This window comes from Anolis carolinensis, chromosome 2, assembly GCF_035594765.1.
Source record: "Anolis carolinensis isolate JA03-04 chromosome 2, rAnoCar3.1.pri, whole genome shotgun sequence".
NCBI classification, from domain to species: domain Eukaryota; kingdom Metazoa; phylum Chordata; class Lepidosauria; order Squamata; family Dactyloidae; genus Anolis; species Anolis carolinensis.
In genome coordinates this window covers 24,506,736-24,529,192 of record NC_085842.1, presented here as the reverse complement: position 1 = coordinate 24,529,192, position 22,457 = coordinate 24,506,736, and the positions used below count along the sequence as shown (strand labels likewise).

Sequence of the window (22,457 nt, the reverse complement as noted above, 5' to 3'; positions counted from 1 at the left end):
TGTTTCCAGGTCAAAGTGAATTGAAAGAGTTATTCCTGCACACCCATTTAGGTAGCTGGGATTAGAAAGATGGATGCAGACCAGAGTAGAAGGTGAGTCCTGGCACCACAGCAACTGGGATGGAAGGAGGAAGGTAACTGATGACCTCCATAGACACTTGTGCAGCAAATGTAATAAACCTTTCAAATTTTAAAACCTGATCAGGAGATTAGCATGCTGTCCTTGTGCCTTTCCTGTCCTGAGCCACCCCAATCTGGAGAATTTCTCCTCTTGTTTTCTGCTTAGAAATGATCCATGAAAACTAGAGATCTAGCAACTCTGGGTTAGAATGTTCTGAGTTATATGCTGGGTTTGAAGGGACTTTAAGACCAGGTTTAAAATATGCTTACATAAAATATAAAACTATTGCCCATTACCTGTGTCATTGGAGGCTCTGGCAGATTGAGAGGCAATAGATGAATGCATTATTTAAATAAACATAAACATATCATTGCAGTTCTCAAAATATCTTAATTTTTAAAATGAACATTTTTGTTTAGAAATTGTTCTTCCAAGTTTGCTCCACCTTTGTTACATACTGATGCTGTCACGCTGAGTTAAATATTTACAGGAAGGAAATGCTTGGTCTTTAAATGCAAAGGAAGTAAAAGTAACTGTATTCTTTGTCAGATAGACATGGCCGCTTCTGATGCTTCTTGGGATCCTATTGAAAAGGAAGCCACTTGTTCTATTTGCCTGGAATACTTCAAGGATCCGGTGACCTTAGAATGTGGGCACAACTTCTGCCGAGATTGTGTGACCAAATCTTGGGAGAAATCGGGTGCTACGGAGACCTCCTGCCCTCAGTGCCGGGAAAAGGTTCTTCAAAGGAATCCCAGGTCAAACCGGCAGTTAGCTAACATTGTAGAAATCACCAGGAAACTCAGTGTTCATGAGCCTAGGAGAGCAGAAGGCCAGGAAGGAGTCTGTGAGAAACACCAGGAACCCCTGAAGCTTTTCTGCAAAGATGATGAAACCTCAATTTGTCTGGTGTGCGACAAATCCAAGGAGCATGAAGATCACAGAGTTATTCCTATGAGGGAAGCTGCTGAAGACTACAAGGTAAAAAAAAAAAACAACTCTAAAATTATTGTGCAGTTTTGATGTGGGAAAGGAATATCTGTGAATGCTTCTTGGGAAGATACTCCTATTCAAAATTTGTAAAGTACAATTAGAAATACCAATTATTTGCAAGAAGTAGTAGGCCCGGGCTGTGGCGCAGGCTGGAGAGCAGCCAGTTGCAACCAGCTGCAATGAATCACTCTGACCAGGAGGTCATGAGTTCGAGGCCCGCTCGGAGCCTATGTTTGTCTTGTCTTTGTTCTATGTTAAGGCATTGAATGTTTGCCTTATATGTGTAATGTGATCCGCCCTGAGTCCCCTTCGGGGTGAGAAGGGCGGAATATAAATGCTGTAAATAAATAAATAAATAAATAAATAATAAAAGGGGCATCATCACACACACAAAAAACCATTCTTTTGAAATAGGTTGCTTTGATAGTAAACTGGAATTTAGTTATCTTTGCCTCAAAAACATTAGTAATGGTTAAATGTTTTAAATCTCTGATTAGATTCCAATGTCGATACATTTCCAGTAGATCTAACCTTGGCTCCTACTTGTCCAGTGCTGATGGATACTTTTCAATGTATATTGACTTTTATGACTGTTTTTAATCATGTTGAAGTTTTACTGCTCGGTTTAATGTTTTATCTGACTTGTGATGTCGTGTCTGGGCATGGCCCCATGTAAGCCGCCCCGAGTCCCTCCGGGGAGATGGGGCGGGATATAAGAATAATAATAATAATAATAATAATAATAATAATAATTATTATTATTATTATTATTAATGTATCCAGATTGAGGCTTTGGAAAGGATCCCTGGAGCCACCACAGCTGTGGCCTGGCTGGCTTGCCCGTGGCCTGGCTCATTAAATAGGCCAATGAGGGACTGATAGAGTGGGTGAAGGCAAGGGATTGATGCCTCTTTGTACCAAAGCCACAACACACTTGGAGGACGCTGTGGTAAGACTTCTTCTAAAGAAGCCTTCTCTGGCTTCAACTGTACTTGGTAATGAACACTGCTTCTTAAATTGTGGGTCCCAACCCTTAGCTCAATGTTGGGTTCATGAAAAATTTGGCAACAGTAAAAGGTGTATGAATGCTACTTAGACACTTATACAAATCTGTTAGCAACGATGTGCAGGGTTTACAGTTGACTCCACAGATATTGCTTCAGCTGTGCTTCATAAAAAGGGAAATCAGCATGTTTAGCAAATGCTGACATTATCAGTAAATGTTTGGTTTTTATACCTATTTTATATACCTATGGGTCATGCAAACATTTATTGGGCAGAAATGAGGTCAAGAATTGAAAAAGTTTAAGAATTCCTGCTATAGACCAGACTCCAAACTTCCATTTTTCGACAAGTCACTAGAGCCTGTGGTGTCTTCTAAACTCGAGCAGTTCTAAAATGAGGCAGATTGTCTAAATCCATTTCAGTCTGGTTTCAGCCAACTGTGGTCACCTTGGTGGATGACTTTGTCAGAGAACTGGACAGAGGTTTGTTTTTTTTTAACCTTTTAGTAGCTTTTGTTTACCATTGACTGTAGTATTCTTCCGAGGCCCCTCTCTGGAATGGAGTTGGGGATACTGTTCTTCATGGGCTCTATTTTCTTGAGGGGAACTCTCAGGAGATAGTGCTGGAAGATCTCTGCCCAACTCCTTGCCTATTGGCCTGTAGAGATCGTCAGGATTCCAACTTGTCCCCTATGTTATTCAATGTCTACGTGAAACTACTAGGAGAGCTCACCCAGAGTTTGGGGGTCAAGGGTTACCAATATGCTGATGATGACAAGCTCTATTTCCACCTAATTTTGAGGAATCCGCACCTTGCAGCTGTAATGCAATGGATGAGGGTGAACAAATTTCCAATTACCAATATTGAGAAATTAATTGTCAAAACTTATGTTCTATGCTATAATTAAAGGGCACCAGCAAAAAAAGAAGAAAATCCAAAACATATGATTCCAATGACTACAAATGAATCCTAGGCTAAATTGTAAGAATGGCTCTTTGACAGCAAAATGGGCTGCTCAGGAAATGCAAGGGCTTCACTTTCTTGGTGATTTTCAAAGAACATTTGGATGGCCAGCTACCACGGATGCTTTAACTATAGATTGTGTGGGAAAATAGAGTTTACTCACCCATCATTGCCATGCACCTGCCACCATTTCCTGATTAATGCAGTTAAACAGACCTAGTAGTTATTATTGAAAAAGGAGGAAAATAGCAAAATCCCTGCCTATGTTTCTGATTAATGTTATGTTTCTGATTATGTTTCTGAGGACCAAGACCTACTGGAAGTCCCCAGTTTTAAGACTTTGCATCTAACTGCAACTAGACGCAGAGCCTTTTCAGTAGTGGCGCCATCGCTCTGGAACACCTTGCCACCTGAAGTCCGTGCCTTGCGGGACTTGTTGGCCTTCCGCAGGGCATGTAAGACACACCTGTTTCGACAGGCTTTTGAGTTCTGTTGTTGATGTTTCAAAAGGTGCTTTTAGGATGTTTTTAAGATGTTTTTAAGATGTTTTTTAAATTGTTGATTTTAGCTGGTTCTTGTAAGTTGCTCCGAGCCCTAGGGGAGTGGCGGCATATAAGTTTGAAAAATAAATAAATAAATAAATAAATAATGTTTGCTCAGCCTGGTCACAGACTTGATTCGCAATAAAACAGGCTGAACTAGGACTTAAAAGGGTTAAAAACATTTAGAATAAATCTTTGACATGATGTTAACAATATCATCATAAGGGTAAAAAAGACAGGCTAATTTAGGATTAATTATTGGCTAGTTGATGGCAATTAGCAGTTGTTAAATTAAGTGAACAGTCCAAGGTTTGGGCAATAAACCTGAGAAGCAAAGTGAAGCTGGCTAGAAAAACTCACAGTGAACTTAACATTTAAATCAGGGTTAGGTAACAAGATATCCTCCAAATCTGAATCACAATTTCAGCAGCACTCATTGGCATAACCAAGGGTGGGGAAATTATTGAATATTCTAGAATTCCTCTTAGAAGTGCTGGTTAGCTATGGCTCACAGAATCATGGAACAATAGAGCTGGAAAAAAATCACAAGGGGCCAGGAGGTTGTTAATAGAAAAGCCAGTTTCTGCTAGTAGACACAATATCTTCTGAGCTATTGAGATGCATCCTTTGTTTGCTATGTGTGTACTACTCAAAAGCAAAACAATAGGATGACTATTCTGGATTTTATGGGGCTCCCCCTTCAAATAGATGACTTACAACTAAGCACCTTTGTCACAGAAAAATTAATATGGAAGAGGACATTTAAAGATAGCTTTGTTTGCAGTTAATGTTTTGCATTTTGTCATTCTAGCTCAGGCATGGGCAAACTTCGGCCCTCCAGGTGTTTTGGACTTCAACTCCCACAATTCCTAACAGCCCGTTGAAATCCGAAACACCTGGAGGGCCAAAGTATGCCCATACCTGTTCTAGGTGACCGAAAACTGATATTGTTTCAATAAATGGACTTGGGATATAGACAAAATCTTATAATGGGGGAGTGGAGTTGAGGAAGGGAAAACCTACTGGCCACATCTAGGATATGAAACAACCCTATGGAGGTTTTGAGACTACTTTCTCTGTTCCCAAGCCTGTCTGCAATTTGTAGGCTATGGGGTAGGAAATAGTTCTAGCCTGTGCTCCAGTTGGGCATCTCATGGCATTAAGGGTATGGTTGGGGAGAAAAAAAATATTGATGTGTTGGAAAGTGTCTAGAGAAGGGCAACCAAAATGGTCAAAGGTCTAGAAGCCAAGGCTTATTTATGAGGAGCAGCTGAAGGAACTGGTTATAGGGTTGTTGTATGTCTTTCAGGCTGTGTGGCCATGTTCCAGAAGTATTCTCTCCTGACGTTTCGCCCACATCTATGGCAGGCATCCTCAGAGGTTGTGATGTATGGAAAAGCTAAGCAAGAAATGTGTCATACAACAACCCTGTGATCCCAGCCATGAAAGCCTTCGATAACATATGGAACTGGTTATGTTTAGCTTGGAGAAAGGAAAGTTAAGAGGATATGATAGCTACATTTAAATATTTGAAAGGATGTCATATAAGAAGGAAGCCGGCTTGTTTTTTGCAGCTCCAGAGATTAGAACATGGAGCAAGGAGAAAAGAAATTCCACCGAAACATTAGAACAAATTTACTGGCAGTCAGAGCTGATTGATACTGGAATCAGAAGTCATGTGGCAGTCTTTGTGGGCCACTCCTTAGGAAGGTAAAATACAGATTGCACTCTTACAGGCCCCAGAACGAGAAGGAGAAGACACTAGGTGAAGAAGGAGGAAGAAATTTCACATAGAGGTTGAGATTCAGGATAGAACACCCTAAAGTAAGCATTCAGACAGCCAGGAGGTTTTTCTTTCCCAGTTTGAGTGCTGGTTGTGTGACTTTGATGAGATAAGTTTGAATATCCATCCAACCCACTGGATGACTATGGGTGACTATGGCCAAGGCACACTCTCACCCTGAGAGGAAGGCAATGGAAACGCCCTCTGAAGAAATCTTGACAAAAACCCCATAGGTTTCCCAAAAGTCAGAATGGGTTTGAAAGGAGTCCCTCCCAAGAAGGACTAGATGGCCCCTTCCCTGCTGGTTTTCCACAAGCAGGTCAAGATCTTTCTTTGCCAACAAGCATTTGGAGAATGAAAAGGGGCACATTGCTGGAGAGGTTGTGTGCGGGATTTTTTTTTGGGGGGGGGGAGGGGGATTGTGCTTTTTAAAATGCATTTTAATTGTATTTATTATATTTTAGCTGTATTTTAACCTAACACACACACAACACTATTTTGTGTGTTTTTTTAAATTCACTTTAAAACAAAGGCCCCAGGTGGTGCAGTGTGTTAAAGTGCTGAGCTGCTGAACTTGTGGACCAAAAGGTCACAGGTTCGAATCCGGGGAGCGGAGTAAGCGCCCGCTGTTAGCCCCAACTTCTGCCAACCTAGCAGTTTGAAAACAGGAAGGTAATGGCGCTCCATGCCAGCCACATGTAGACTTCTACGAACAACACCGGCTCTTCAGCTTAGAAATGGAGATGAGCACCAACCTCCAGAGTCGAACATGACTGGATTTAATGTCAGGGGAAAACCTTTACCTTTACCTTATCTTTGTTTTAAATTGATCAAAATGTATGGCTTTTAGATTTCTTGAGTCCCCTCGGAGAGAAAGGTGGGGTTTAAATAAAGATGGTAAGGTAAAAGGTAAAGGTTTCCCCTGACATTAAGTCCAGTCGTGACTGACTCTGAAGGTTGGTGCTCATCTCCATTTCTAAGCCAAAGAGCTGGCATTGTCCATAGACACCTCCAAGGTCATGTGGCCAGCATGACTGCTTGGAGCGTCGTTACCTTCCCGCCGGAGCAGTACCTATTGATCTACTCACATTTGCATGTTTTCGAACTGCTAGGTTGGCAGGAGCTGGGGCTAACAGCGGGCGCTCATTCCGCTCCCGGGATTTGAACCTGGGACCTTTTGGTCCGCAAGTTCGGCAGCTCAGCGCTTTAACACACTGTGCCACCAGGGGCCCCAAAGATGGTAAAAAAGAGAAAAATACTCAAATGAATACATCATTTTTGCAGTCAACACCACAACAGTAATACAAAAGAGTCAAGAGTAACTTTTTCCAGTCTAGTAGCCTCCTTATAGGATCATATGGAGTTTATGTCCATTTGGAGGAAACTGGCTGAAATCATACCTGTCCCTACTGTTCATGCTGCTTTGTAGCTACCTTGAAACACAGGTTAAACTGGCTGCCCATCTCTTATGTTTTGCACAGCTAGTGGGAAAACCTTGAATTTCCTGATAGGAGAAGAGAAACTTTGATATGGAATTTAGACTGTAATAAAATGAGAAGGAACTGCCTGGCGAATGTTACGCCAACCAAAATTAACAAGAAAAGTTTCAGATTAAAGACTCACCAGGAAGCAAAGACAAAGGCCGGGCTGTGGCGCAGGCTGATTAGCAGTCAGCTGCAACAAATCATGACCAAGAGGTCATGAGTTCGAGGCCCGCCTGTGCCTGCGTCTGTCTCTGTCTCTGTTCTATGTTATGGCATCGAATGTTTGCCTTATGTGTGCAATGTAATCTGCCCTGAGTCCCCTTCAGGGTGAGAAGGGCAGAATATAAATACTGTAAATAAATAAATAAATAAATAAGGACAGAGGTGTTTTATTGCATTCTTGGCCAAGAAGCGATGCCTGTGGTCTCCTGCTCCAAAAATGCAAGCATAAACTAACATGTACTGTTCAAAATGGTTTTATACAATCAGGAAACCATTGTTCTAGTTTGAATCATCCCTCGCTATCTCTGGTTGCCTGAGCTCCAATGAAGTGGCTGGAAATTCCCTCCCACCCAGCTGGAGAAAGCTCTGTGGGTGGAGAGGAGTCTCTAGAAAGTGCTGGTATTCCAGACCAACAGGAGTCCAGGGTGGGGATGATGGGATTATGAAACCCAAGCCCTTGGGAACAATGGAAGATCTCTGTAGTCTTGGTTTGGGCTAGGTAAACATAGATGCATATTGAGGTGGCTGTAGTTGGGCACTTGGGAGCTACTGCCTAGTTTTTTGTTATATTCTTTGCCTGAGGCTGAGAAGTATTCTTGAGTGATGGGCCCTTGGCTTGGGTCAGCCAGTGCAGATAGATTTAGTACATTTAAGAATAAGGTAGAAGAAAAGTACTGGTTATACATTTCAGACTTGGGAAATAGATACATTATATAAAAGGATAAAAGTTATATAGAAAGGCATATATATATTAATATGGTAGCTGCTTGATCCTAGTTTTGTAGTCTTGTCTTTGGATGTCTAAGCATGATGGGATTATGTAAATGTCTTTTCCCAGGCCAGACAAATAGAGGATGTTGAAATGGCCACAGCTTTTTTTTTGTTTCTAAACCACTTCTGGGCTGTGTCCCAATGTGGCACAACAGCTGGATAATTTGCCTCTAGGTCAGGTAGAGGTCAACATTTTCTGTCTCAGAAATAAAATAGAACATATTTAATAAATTTGTAGAAATAAAGAGGAATAAAATATAGTTTCTAGTTAGGAGGCTGGAGGAGAGAGGCAGGGGTCTAAAGGTGGAGCGGCCTGGGAGAATTTATGCGAAAGAGAGAAGGCCACTTATTTAATTCTGGCTTGTTGCCCTTGGAAAACTATAAATTCTTAACTATAAAACCCTTTTTATTAGGGGTGGGGATAACGGTACTTGATAACCACTTCCTTACTTTAATATAGAGGTAAATTTGGACATGTATTGCCGATATTAACATCCATCTCATACATTGTATTATATACTAGGTCCAAATGAATTTAAACTAATGAGTTTAACTTGTTTATAGTAACTAGTTTTATGGCTCCAAAAAGAGAAAGTCACACATATTTGCCCAGTACAAAAATGGATGGCAGTCTGCAAATGTATTGGTCAATTCCTCTCATTCTTTCTCTTTCTCTCACCTTTCCCTTTACAACCACCTCTCAACCAAACCTGAATTTTTTTCTCTTCAGGATTTGATGCGTAGTTGTCAGGAAAATCTGGAGAAGGGAATAGAAAATATTCTGGGATATAAAGCAGAGACAGAAGAAGAATGCCAAGACCTACTGGTAAGTAGTAATGATATTAGCGAATGAGCAAAGATGTGGAGAACATAATGTGAAACACAAATATATCAAGAGCCACAAGGCAACTTCATTTCTCAGAACAATTCTGTCAGGATCATCGTATCAGCCTTGAACTGGCTGCTTCGGTTCTCTGCCATAAAGAAGGGAGGTGGGGGGAAGGGAAGCTGGGTATAGGGAAGGTAGTGTAGATAATATATTATGAGGGAAATAGAAATTGCAGTTAACAGATTGTGGGCACAGGGTTTGGCCACTAGAGGGCAGATGGGCTGTTATATTACAAGGTGTTTGAGTAGGAAACTTTAGAACTGTCTTTGAGAAACTGTGGAAAGAAGGAATAAATCATTTGTCTCCTGTGTATTCTTGTTGTGAGCTTGATTTTAACTCTAAGATCTCCCAGAGGCTTACATTAAGACAGTTCTTACAAACTCATTGCTTTAATGTCAATCTTTGGATGGTGTAGAGAAAACCAATCATAAAGAAGACTAAGAGTGCATCTACACTGTAGAATTAATGCAGTTTGACACCACTTTAACAACCAAAGCTTCAGTACCATGCAGTCATGGGAGTTGTAGATTTATGAGATATGTAATAGCTGTATGGTGTAGTGGTTTGATTGTTGAAGGGTGGTAGAGCCTCCTTCTCTGGAGTTTTTAAACAGAAGCTGAATGCCCACCTATCGGGAGAGCTTTGATTCTGTGTTTCTTCATGGCAGGAGGTTGGACTGGATGGTGGTCTCTTCCAGTCCTATCTTTCTATTTTTCTGATTCTGGAAACCAGAGTTGAAATACTCAATTGGCTATAGAAATCCAATGGATAGCCTTGGCAAAACGCACTCTCAGCCTCAGAGGAAGTGAAATACTTTACACATCTTGCCAAGATAACCTATTTAGGGGGAGGGGGCCAACTGGAAATGACTTGAAGGCATACTATCACACAGTGCTTCTCAACCTGGAGTCCCTAGGTATTTTTGCCTACAACTCCCAGAAATCCCAGCCAGTTTGCCAGCTGTTAGGATTTCTGGGAGTTGAAGGCCAAAACGTCTGGGGACCCACAGGTTGAGAACCACTGCTATAACAACAAGAAGAAGGAATTTGCAGGTGTAGTCTGTCACTTGCTGTTTGAGAAGCAACATCTGTTCTAAATTCATTTTCTGAATGATAATTAAGGTGAATAGTGGTCCTCTCAATGTTTTCTAAACATTCTATTTAAATGTATGATTAATTCCCTACTCCTTCCACTTGCTTACTACAGAAGCGGACAGAAGCAGAGATGGCAAAGCTCTTAAGAGAAATCACCGAAATGCACAGGTTTCTGGAAAGACGGGAGAAACATTTTCGGGACCAGATGGAATTGCTGAAGAAGCAGATTGCAACGAAAAGAGATGCAAACTTGGCCATATTTGATCAGGAACTCTGTTCTTTCAAAAACCTCATTCAGGAGATGAAAGAAAAATGTCAGCAGCCACCAGCTGAACTCTTGCAGGTAAGTCTGAACAGTACAAACTGAGCTGCTTATCTATGGAAAGGCAAATACAAAGCCTTTTACCAGCCATGGCGTAGTGGAGCCTAGGCTTTCATAGCTTAAGGCCCAAAAGCATATAATGAGAAGGATTATGATGCCATCTTAACCTTCCAGTTGTATTCCTTGTTTCTATCTGGTTTGAGCTGCAATTGCTACAATAGCTAGAGAGGAAATGAGTATTCTCGACAAATCTATTTTTTTTATAAGCTACTGGTACTGGCTTATGTTCTTGGCATTTCCTGGTTATGTATTTTCTAATGCAATTTTTTCAAAATTCTCATTTTTAGCTTTACGATTTTATAATTGGTCACATTAGAAAATATATAGTACTGTAATGGGACCTTTTATAAAATCAAATAGGTAGTGGGTTGGGACCCTCATCATCCCTAGATCTGACAGGATTGGAAGAAGCAATGACAGGGTTCTCTGGATGTGGCTAGATTCCAACACCCATCATTCTCTATCAGGCCTCCCACAACCTCTGAGGATGCCTGCCATAGATGTGGGCGAAACATCAGGAGATAATACTTCTGAAACATAGCCATACAACCTGGAAAACATACAACAACTATGTGATCCTGGCCATGAAAGCCTTTTGCAACATATTCAAAGGTGGTTGTTGTGTATTTTCCGGACAGTATGGTCATGTTCCAGAAGTACTCCAGAGATAATACTTCTGGAACATGGCCATACTGCACGGAAAATACACAACAACCTTGTGATTCTGGCCATGAAAACCTTTGACAACATATTCAAAGGTGATCTGATTGTACAAGATATATCATAATCTTGATCTTTAAGACATTTAGTTTGTAGACAGCAAATGGAGACATCAGACAAGTTAAAGAGAGAACACAATGGGGAACTCTAATTGCCCTTTTCTCCTCTGTTGCCCTTTAGGGCACATTGTCCTTTGCACAAGGGTAGTTCCTAATATTTAAGTTACAGAAGCACCCTTTAAGAGGGACAGTATGCCACCCCATTCACCAAATAATGAGGTATATGAGCAATGACAGCCCTCTTCTGTGTCTCTTCTCTCTTCTAGGATGTGAGGAGCCTCTTGCAGAGGTAAGTAGATCCTAGTCATTTTCATTGGTGTCCTAAAAAGAGATGAAGGCACATAGACTTTGGCAGAGATCTAGTTGCATGTTTGCAGAGCAGGGTCTTCCTCCAGGGCATTTCTAATGGAGGTCTGGCTGTCTGTGTGTAACATACCTTGATGGCACCTGGGTACCACTCTCGGCCAATCAGATACTGGAATTCTGGAAAGATTTTTTTTTTCGTGTCAGGAGCAACTTGAGTCGCTTCTGGAGTAAGAGAATTGGCCGTCTGCAAGGACGTTGCCCAGGGGACGCCTGGATGTTTTGGTGTTTTTACCATCCTTGTGGGGGGCTTCTCTCATCCCCGCATGGAGCTGGAGCTGACAGAGGGAGCTCATCTGCGCTCTCCCCGGGTGGGATTCAAACCGGGCAGCTTTCCGGTCAGCAACCCAACCTTCAAGTCATGAGGCTTTAGTCCACTACGCCATCGGGGGCTCCATTCTGGAAAGATGAAAATGGTTCATTTTCCCCCAGCTGCAAAACTGTATCAAGAAAGTGTCTGGAGCCTCTGATTTCTCAGGCTCTGATTGGCTAAGGGAATGCACCATGAAGTTGAGAGAGTTGTAACAGAGAGTTGTATACCCAGGATTCTAGGTGTGTTATCTGCTGCAGTAATAGGAACTCAAAACTTCTGGGACAGCAAGTGATAAATTCGCTGAAAGAAATTTACCTCTTCCTGGAAAGGTTTATTTAGTGGTTGTGTTAGAGGCAAAGAAGAGCCCATTTTGCCAAGCATGGAGGATTTAAATGTGCAACTATAATACAATTCTTGTGTAAGATACTATATTTCACTGCATAATTTTGTGTCTATTTTACCCCCAAAAGAGGCTGTGATAATTATTGCATTACCTCTGAGTACATCCAGTCCAAGACCATTTTGCTATGCAGGAAGAGCACAATGAAAGCACCCCTGACAGATGGCTATCTAGCCTCTGTCTAAAAGCCTGCAAAGAAGAACCTTCTTCACACTCTGCGGAAGAGAGTTCCACTTGTTGAATAGATTTCTTATGGTCAGAAAGTTCTTCCTAATGTTCAATTGGACTCTCCTTTCCTGTCAATTGAACCCATGTCTCCATTGAGTCCTAGTCTCTAGAACAGCAGAAAAAAGCCTGCTTCCTTTTCCTTATGACATCCTCTCAAATATTTAAACATGGCTTGGCTATCATGTGTTGACATTCTATTCTGCAGGCTAAACATACTCAGCTCTTTAAACCTCTCCTCGAATCCCTATGAGGCTCTGAAAATGAGAGTCCCCATGCGAATGTCATGGTTTCCCTCTTGTGGGGTGATTATTTACCTTCCTGCAAGCATTTTAAAAATGTGTTAGCAATGTCCTGACAAGTGTTCTGCAATTCCCCATCCTAATTTCAATCCCTGCATAGGATGTACTTCAATGGTGAGGTTTTTTTTATTATTTTTTAAATAGGCTTAATTCACATTGCATATGGGGGAGCAGATACATTTTGTGGACCCCCTGCCTTCAAGTCAACTTCAGGGTTCATTATTCTTGAAGGTGGGATGAGTGTGTGATTTATGATGCAACCTCCGTCATGAATGTCACTTCATCATGACTCAGCTTCTTTTGCACGTCCCTTCAGTTACGCGGGGCCCCTGGTGATGGTGCAGTGTGTTAAAGCGCTGAGCTGCTGAACTTATAGACCGAAAGGTCCCAGGTTCAAACCCCGGGAGCGGAATGAGCGCCCGCTGTTAGCCCCAGCTCCTGCCAACCTAGCAGTTCGAAAACATGCAAATGTGAGTAGATCAATAGGTACCGCTCCAGTGGGAAGGTAACGGCGCTCCATGCAGTCATGCCAGCCACATGACATTGGAGGTGTCTACGGACAACGCCGGCTCTTCGGCTTAGAAATGGAGATGAGCACCAACCCCCAGAGTCGGTCACGACTGGACTTAACGTCAGGGGAAAACCTTTACCTTTACCTTCAGTTACACACCTGAATGCTTCAGCAGATGTGTGACCACATGTCCATTAGAACTGTATTTTTACACCAGTTTTACACAATAGGGTTACAGCCAATGCATTCCTGGCTAACAAGGCATTATATATGTAAAATATTACCCTGTTTCCCCTAAAATAAGACATCCCCAGAAAATAAGACCTAGTAGAGGTTTTGCTGAATTGCTCAATATAAGGCCTCCCCCGAAAGTAAGACCTAGCAAAGTTTTTGTTTGGAAGCATGCCCGCCAAACAGAACATTACAGCATGCAGGATCGGTAAATGTATGTACCATAGAGTCTTGTACATGGAAATAATGGTAGTAACAAGAAATTCTTGATAGGATTCACAGTTTGTCTGGTTATGCTGGTTTGTGATGACAACTACTGTACAGTATACAATAAATGTTCATTTTTTTTGTTCAACAATAAATGTGAATTCTTCTTCATGGAAAAATAAGACATCCCCTGAAAATAAGACTTAGAGCATCTTTGGGAGCAAAAATTAATATAAGACACTGTCTTATTTTCGGGGAAACACGGTATGGTCTGTGTAGACACGACTTATGTCAGAAAGCATGCATTTTTCCCTCTTCCTTGCATTACTTTGGCAACAGGTTAGTAAATAGGAAATTACAGAAAGATACAGAGTTTCTGTTATTTTGGGCCTCCAGTGCTTGGCTTTGGGAGTTTTAGCAGCCAAACTGAGAAATAATCTCCTCCTTAATGAGTCCTGCCTGAACCTTGTGGAATGTTCTTTCTGCCTCAAGTTCCTTTATTTTATCTCACTTGAAGATTCTGCAGTGAGCCTGTGGTGGGTTAATGTGGTTTTTCTTTCCCACTAGATGTGAGAAGAAGGAAACATTTGAGAAGCCAGAGGCTTTCCCTCCAGAACTGAAATGGAAGATCTGGGAATTCTGTGATCTAAATTCTGGTCTAGCTGATGTTATGAAGCAATTCCAAGGTAAAGGACCCTGTTTGCAAGGAGTTATGTTAATCTCTGTATTGGCCCAAAAGGGACATGGGAAACTTCGTTCTCCATGGCCCAGATTTTATTTTTTTTCCCAGAAGGGCCCAGGTACAGTTTTGTTCTGTGTTAAAACTATGAGATGGGGTCAACATACATGCAGAGAGAGATCACACAGCTCGTTAACATGCTTCTACAAGTTTACTCAGCTAATGAAATAGATGTCTTTCTGTGTGTTTCTTCTTCAACTGAAAATGTGGTACATGTAGAACCAAAATGGGAAAGGTTCATCATGTTGTGAATGAATGGAGACAGGGAAAGAACGGTTTTGCAGGAGTTAGTCCCTGCACCTACAGGAAGCTAAATGTGCACTGAGCTTTCTTAAAGCGCTTTCACTAAGGATTGGTGCGATCACAATAGGGGCTAGGTAGGCCCTCAAGCATTTTAGGAGCCTCATTTAATAACATCAGTGATAGAGCATTCTTAGACATTCTTAGACCCTTAACATCAGTGATAGAGCATTCTTAGACAACTGAATTTAAACTGGGATTATTTTTTTACGTGTCAGGAGCAACCAGAGTTGCTTCTGGAGTGAGAGAATTGGCCGTCTGCAAGGACGTTGCCCAGGGGATGCCCAGATGTTTTGATGTTTTTACCATCCTTGTGGGAGGCTTCTCTCATGTCCCCGCATGGAGCTGGAGCTGATAGAGGGAGCTCATCCGCACTCTCCCCAGGTGGGATTCGAACCTGGCAGCCTTCAGGTCAGCAACCCAACCTTCAAGTCACAAGGCCTTTATCCCCTAGGCCACTGGAGGCTCCTGAGATTGTTAAATATATAATAGAAAAGCTTACTGAAGAATAATAATTATGCCATAGGCAAAGGAAAGTTCTGCCTACTCAAACTTTAAGCATTTTTTGAGTATAACCAAGTACTGTTTGGTTCAGTTTCTACTTAAACCTTTATTTGAGATCTCTACTATGTGGTGAACTAATATTTTCTTAACAAGATGATGTGGTGTCTAGGCTTATATATGTTTTTCTTGCTTTCCTAGATAACCTGTTACCTGGATTAGAGCTTCAGAAAGGTAAATTTCCAATGGTAGACAATAGTAACAGGAGAGATGGTGATGAAAATTCTTACAGCTATAATGTTACAGTGTAAAAGAGCCATGTCAGTAATGTTCTGAACACTATACCTCTAAAAACATCTTTAAAAAAGAGAAGTGAGATGGAGATGATACTTTTATGGGTCCCAATCCTGGCGGAAAAGTGGGGCTATGATGACAATGATAGCAATAACATTTTTTTCCTGTTATGTAACCCACTTAAGAATGGGACTATAAGTGTTGCAGCTGCTGTGGGAATGGGCCATTAAATAGTTCAGAAAAACCAAAGGTTTTTGAATATTAAAAACAGAATTACAGCAACAAACATCAAAGCCTTAAGCAACCTCATGCACCTGCAGAAACACAATAAGATATAACTAAAAATACACCTAGAACTGGGGCAGCCAGTAGATCTGACCCAGTAGGTAAATGAAATCCACTCTATATTTACTCCTATTTTTCACAAAGCTGCTCCAAGTTCTAAAGCAGTGATTCTCAACCTTGGGTCCCCAGATGTTTTTGGCCTACAACTCCCAGAAATCCCAGCTAGTTTACCAGCTGTTACAATTTCTGGGAGTTGAAGGCAAAAACATCTGGGAAGCCACAGGTTGAGAACCACTGTTTTAAAGGAACAGAGCCTGGCTTAGGCAGCATTCCCATTCAGTTTGAAGGGTTGTGCAATTATCTATTCTAGGGGTGTATTTGTTTATTTTTGCAATATGACTTCATTGACAATCAGAGCAAAAATATTCATTAATAAACAGAACGATGAATAATTCTGAGTAGAAAACAGTAATAAATCAATACTGCACCAATGTTGTTGACTGAAGTTTATAAGACATAAAACCCCTTTGCTGAAACAACTCCACCAACTGTCAGTGAATTCAAAGCACTAAATCTTTGAAGCCTCACATGTCTTGGGTCCGGACTTCTTGAAAAAACAGTCTCACGCAACATGAACCAGGCCTATGAGGGAAGGCATCCTCTCAGTCCCTTTTTAGCCAAAGAATGCTGGCGTCTTGCCAAATTACAAATCCTAGGATTCCATAGCATTGTGCTATTGAAATTAAAGTGGCGTCAACCTGTATTAATTCTACAGTGTAGATGTGCTGAAAAAAATGTTTGTCTTTAATTCATATGATGAGTTGTTTCAATAATCTTCACCCAAAAATGTTCTGAGGTAGGGCTGCCAGGATGAAAGTTGTACAGAATAGGGAGTTTCAGCAGGTGTTTCTTGCCACAAAACCAGGTCACCTGCTGACATTGTCTTTTCTGCACAACCATTAAAGGGACAGGTGCCCTTTTCATTTCTAACTCCAGCAACCCTATTTTGAAGTGTAATAATATTTCAAAATAGGATTGCTGGAGTTAAAAGTGAAAGAGGTGCCTGTCCCTTTAATTGTTGTGCAGAAAAGGCAATGTCAGCAGGTGCTCACTCATAATATTAACTGAAACATAAATCCAGCTCCTCTTTCTGAGAAAAATCCAATAATAGTTTCCTAGAGAGAGCACATACAAGTAGGGTTTGAACACTCTCATGATGCACCACTTATTTCCAAGTAATCTTTGTCACAATTACATTATGTAACACAATCCGGAAAAAAAATGCTGTTTCTAGTTTGAAAGTGTTATTTACTATTTAATTGTGCGGTACTTACTTTGAAAGTAGTTGTTCTACTCCAGAAACTTCATCTTTGTGTCTGCCACAAACTATGTTGAATTAGATGAGATTCTATTAGATATTTATTGAAAAACTAAAACAAAATGTGCTGCAGGATGTCCTGCAAAGTTTTTGCAGATTAATAAACTTTTTCCATGTTTTATGATAGAACCAGTTAGGAAATGACATTTATCACCCAGGAACAAAAATGTGTTACATAGTGTTATCAGAAAGGTGCTTTATTGTGGGGGGAACAAATCTGATTTTTGAAGATGAGTGTTTTCTGTGATACCATTTTCTGTGCTAATTATTATCTCATCACCTTCTTTTTGCTTTCCTTCATCTTCCTCTCTCTCTCTTCAACAGCAAATGTCACTCTGGATCCAAACACAGCGGGTTCCTGTCTTGTTCTGTCTGAGGATCATAAAAGTGTGAGATTCGAAGCCAAGTGTGAACTCATGCCTGACAATCCTGAGAGATTCAGCTACCCAACTTATGTGTTAGGACACGAGGAATTCACAACAGGCAGACACTTCTGGGAAGTTGCGGTGGGAAGTGAGGAGGAATGGTCTGTGGGGGTGGCCAAGAAGTCTGTGAGAAGAAAAGGCCCTGTTGATATTGATCCTAGGGAAGGGATCTGGACTGTGGGTAAACGTATACATAGCTATTCTGATAGCCACCCTTCTAGCCCTGTTCTGCCTCTCAGTGATGAAACCAAGCGGGTCCGAGTCTGTCTGAACTGTGCTTCAAACCAGGTGGCCTTTTACGATGCTGATACAGGAGACCAGATCTATGTATTCTCAGGAGTCCCATTCTCCAAAGAGACCATCCTCCCATTCTTTTATGTGTATTGCAAAGATCCCCTTGAAATCTCACCTTGAAGCAGCCAAGCCTGTCTCTCAGGCCTTGGGACGATTTACAATGTTATGGGAAAACTATTTCTGAAAAGGGTTCTTAAAATGTTGAAAATTGTTTCTGATTTTATTTTGAATGCTTTTAAGATTATTTTATTGACAATATTTTGCTCTAAGAATTGTTGAGAGAAGAGTGGGTTTGAACTGTTTTAATGAATGAACACAAATAATACAAAATTTCTTTTTGATACATTGAGTGAGATCTTTTTCCATTTGTCCAAGGAAGATTTCAGGAGTCCCAGTCTACTAAACACCTTTCCCTTCCCTTCCCTTCTCTCTTCCTTCCTTCCCCCTTCCTTCCCTCTTCCTTCCTTCTAAACTGAAATGGTTATAATACAATGGTAAAACTGTTCCTGATGAGCATTTTCAATACATTTGAACTTGTTTCTGAACTGGTTAAAATTCTTTTAAGATTGATTTATCGACTGTATTCTGTCCTGAAAACTGATGAGAGAGAGGAGGCTTAAATAAACACAAATAATACAAAAGTCAAAGTGTTTTCTCTCTCTATGAAACAAGCTCCTTTTCCATGCTCCCAGGAAGGTTTCACAAGTTACAGGACCTTATCACAAAGGAGAGTAACCTGCCTCTGACATACTGTGCACCTGTGGTTCTTTACTTCCCTATAGGTTCATTCATAAGATGCATTGTGCCTTTGGTATGCATCAAGTGTCTACTCTGAACTTTTAAAAAAGTGGTTTCCTTAGCGTTTTCACCCACCAGTTCCTTTTTTTTCTCGGAGCACTCTAGATGTGCACTTCTCCTGGTGTGATCTTACCACCGCATACATCCTACTGATCAATTATCCTTCGTTGAATCAGCCAACACTACACTTCTTCTGGCGGTTACAGAAAGATTTTCCTTTTGTGATATAGGCACCATTCATGTTTTCCACTTTCACATTCATGTTTCTTTCTTTTTTTAAAAAAAAAAATGTTTAAATGTCAGAATTCTGCATATTGCGAACTTGCTTGGAGGTGATAGTGAAGTCTTGCAATAACAATTCAACAGAGTTCAATTCTTCAGAATTTTTTAGAAAGGGGGCTTGGAGAAAGAAGAGCAATACATGGCTTAGGGAAGTTACAGATAAGCTGGTGCATTATAAGATAAAAATGCATCAGATTTTTGAAAGTACTTTCAGCAAAGATTTCAGCAAAGATTGTGTGGTGTCAAGAGTGGCTCTCCTGGCATGTTCCATCTCCCAGAAGGACAAGATTTGCAATGTCAGGGCACCTTTTTAGGACCTAACATGGAAAGTCCTTAGTCAGGATCTCATTTCTGGTAATTGGATTCTTACAAAGGTTCTGGAGTTTTCTTTCTATGGATGACTTATTAGCAGAGCTTAGAACATTATGATGAAAAGTTAATTTGTTAATGATTAATTTGTTAATGGGCTTGGGTCCCCAAGGGGGAAGTTTTAGGTGGCCAACGGATGGCCTCCAACTGGTTGTCAGAAAAGACATTGTCCCAAGGGATTATTGTCCAAACCTTGCTTTCTGCCCAGGGTATGGGGGGAATTCCTGGAATGTCAGAAATTGCTCAAGAGGTAAAATAGTTTATGTTGGTTTGCCTTCTATTTAATATATTTTATAGGAATAATCTAAAGTAATAAAAATAAGAATCAAGTGAAGTTTTAGCATGGGTTCATATTCTTTGGAAATAAATGAGAAGTGAGGGTCTGTCTTGGCTGCACAAGGGATAGGAAAGTTATTTTCTTTTATTTGTTCTTTGTTTCTTCTCTGCATATGTGCGGGGGTTTGATGGAGGAAAGAATAAGATACATAGTATAGGATTGGAGAAGAAAGCGTTTGCAAAGCCTGAAAGATGTAGCTATATTGTAGCATCACAATAATTATGTTTTAACTTTGTTGTACTGGAGATTGTATGTCTCTAGAGAGACTTCTACCAAGGCCAGAGTCCTTTTGACAACCACTGATGTGAACCTGTGTCCAGCCAAGGAGCCCCGGGGCTCCCACTCATTGATGCAGCATAGGGATCGAGGCGACCATCTGGAATATCTGGGGACGCCAGTGGAGACCCCTTGTGTGGACTTAGCTCCATGTGATCCACACTCGGTCCTGTCATACCGGGGGGACTTTAAACCCCTTTGAATATGCGCTGATCCAGACATGTTTAGATAAAAGGACTAAGCCAAAATGTATAAGCAGAAGTGAAACGGACTTCGTAGGGCTGGGGTCAGCAACTGGTCTGGGAAGTGTTGAGGAAGACTTCATCTGAGAGATGTGTGCCATTGCAATTCATTCTGGCCCTGTCTCCTTGGAAACCTATAATTATATTTCAAAGCCGAACTATGACTCTCTTTTATTAGGGGTGAGGATAGCTATGTTTAAGGAGCCCCGGTGGCGAAGTGCGTTAAAGCACTGAGTTGGAGACCAAAAGGTCCCAGGTTCAAACCCTGGGAGCGGCGTGAGCGGCCACTGTTAGCTCGAGCTCCTGCCGACCTAGCAGTTCGAAAACATGCCAATGTGAGTAGATCAATAGGTACCACTCCGGCGGGAAGGTAACGGCGCTCCATGCAGTCATGCTGGACACATGACCTTGGAGGTGTCTACGGACAACACCGGCTCTTCAGCTTAGAAATTGAGATGAGCACCAACCCCCAGAGTCAGACATGACTGGACTTAATGTCAGGGGAAACCTTTACCTTTACTATAGTTATGTTTGATAGCAACAGGAGAGGGAGGAGTCCCCTTCCTGCTGCCCAGAGTGGAACCCACTTCACCTGGGTACCTAGAAGGAAGCAAGAGGCCGCCACTACCTCTGACATGGAGGGGAAGGGGGAGAAGCTGGTTGGACCTGGACTCACTTCCACTGGATGCTCAGCTCGGAAGCACATGCTCAGATTGGAGCATGTTTGGATCAGAAATTTCCTCTACATCACCCATTTCCATGGTGTAGGGGAAATACGGAACAATTGACATCCCAGGAAAGAATGTAACGGAACACGGAACATTTTCTTCATATATGGGACTGTCCCTTAAAATCCAAGATGCCTGGCATGGCAACCGGTAGTGCCTGACCTCTCCCACAATTAAGTCAGAGAAGCTTGGCAGAAGTTGTGCTTACATTTGAAGGACACAAGAGTCTTGAAATAGTCAAGGCAAATAAAACAAGTGGCTTCCTCATACAGATCCTGGATGGGATCCCAAACAGCAGAAGTTATGTCCCTCTTACAAAGAACGCAATTACTTTCACTTTCCATGCATTCACTGGCAAAGCAATTTACTTCCAGTAAATGATTCATTCAGCATGTGACAAGGATGGACAAACTGGAAGAGTCATGAGACTTTTCTTCCTGGCATGCGATAGGAAACACGGGAGCAAGGAAGTTTATTTAAAGAAACACTACAATTTCTTTGAATACCTGCTTAGTCATGAAAACTCATGGCAAGTCACATGAGTTAAACCCTTGTGCTGGCAGGACTGCAGACTGAAATGTCAGTGGTTTGAATCTGGGGAGCAGGGTGAGCTTCCATCTGTCAGCTCCAGCTTCCCATGTGGGGACTTGAGAGAAGCCTCTCACAGGATGGTAGAACATCCAGGCATCTTCTAGGCAATGTCCTTGCGGACGGCCAATTCTCTCACACCAGAAGCAACTTGCAGTTTTTCAAGTCGCTCCTGACATGGATATGAAAACAACAACAATCCCTTTACTCCTCCAGACAGTTGGTACAACCACCTGATGTCCATCCTTTCCTAGCCAACAATAAATTGATCCGTAGCCATCCCAAAAGGTTGTAGAGTCACACAGCTTTTTGTCTCTCCTTGGGAACTCATTGAGGTGTTGAGGCATTCACTGTTTCCTCAGCCAGGACCCATTGTGAAATTACAGTTGAGAGGATAAAAGCCATAAAACACCATCAACCCTGAATCCTGTCACATTCCTTTCCCCATGCACCCAAAGAAGGTAAACCTAGAAAACAGTCACAAGTTTCAAACTGAGCAATGACCATTTATTAAATTTCCTGCCAGACAAGGAAACCAATTGGATGCAGCAGCGGATGGCACACCTCAACCAATAAACTTTCGGATCAAAACATGCACCAAACAGCACCTAGAGCAGTAAAAATCCATTATTGGAATAGTTGTCAACTCTCTATGAATGTTTCTGTATGTATCCATTGCCTCATGTCTGAATTGAGAGGGCCATCTCTTTGACATCTACCTTTGACCGAAGTGATCCTTGCATTCATCCTGTTCCTGTCTCATTTGATTCTTCGGAGCCTAGGCACAGCAGACCCCAGAGCTGAAATCACACATCAAAATTAAACATTAGAAAGACCTTCCTAAAAGTGAAAGCTTTTCCACAATGGAATAGGTTGCTTGGGAGTCTGGTGGAGTCTCCTTCTTTGGAGATTTTTAAACAGAGGCTGGAGCGCTTTGATTATGTACAGTACAGTCTCACTTATCCAACACTCACTTATCCAACATTCTGGATTATCCAACGCATTTTTGTAGTCAATGTTTTCAATGCATTGTGATATTTTG

At 41.5% G+C, this 22,457-nt stretch overlaps 1 protein-coding gene across 1 annotated transcript in view; it reads left to right on the top strand.

Moving 5' to 3' along the window:
* LOC103278061 (uncharacterized) overlaps positions 1-18,133 on the top strand; it is a 48,890-nt gene extending 30,757 nt beyond the window's left edge. The window contains exons 8-15 of the mRNA XM_062969317.1: positions 52-92; positions 615-1,101; positions 8,614-8,709; positions 9,979-10,209; positions 11,294-11,316; positions 14,147-14,265; positions 15,321-15,353; positions 17,401-18,133. Of these exons, the coding sequence (XP_062825387.1) occupies positions 52-92; positions 615-1,101; positions 8,614-8,709; positions 9,979-10,209; positions 11,294-11,316; positions 14,147-14,265; positions 15,321-15,353; positions 17,401-17,915 (1,545 nt within the window). The 3' untranslated portion in view covers positions 17,916-18,133. The remainder of the gene's footprint in view (positions 1-51; positions 93-614; positions 1,102-8,613; positions 8,710-9,978; positions 10,210-11,293; positions 11,317-14,146; positions 14,266-15,320; positions 15,354-17,400) is intronic.
* Positions 18,134-22,457: the final 4,324 nt, after the last annotated feature.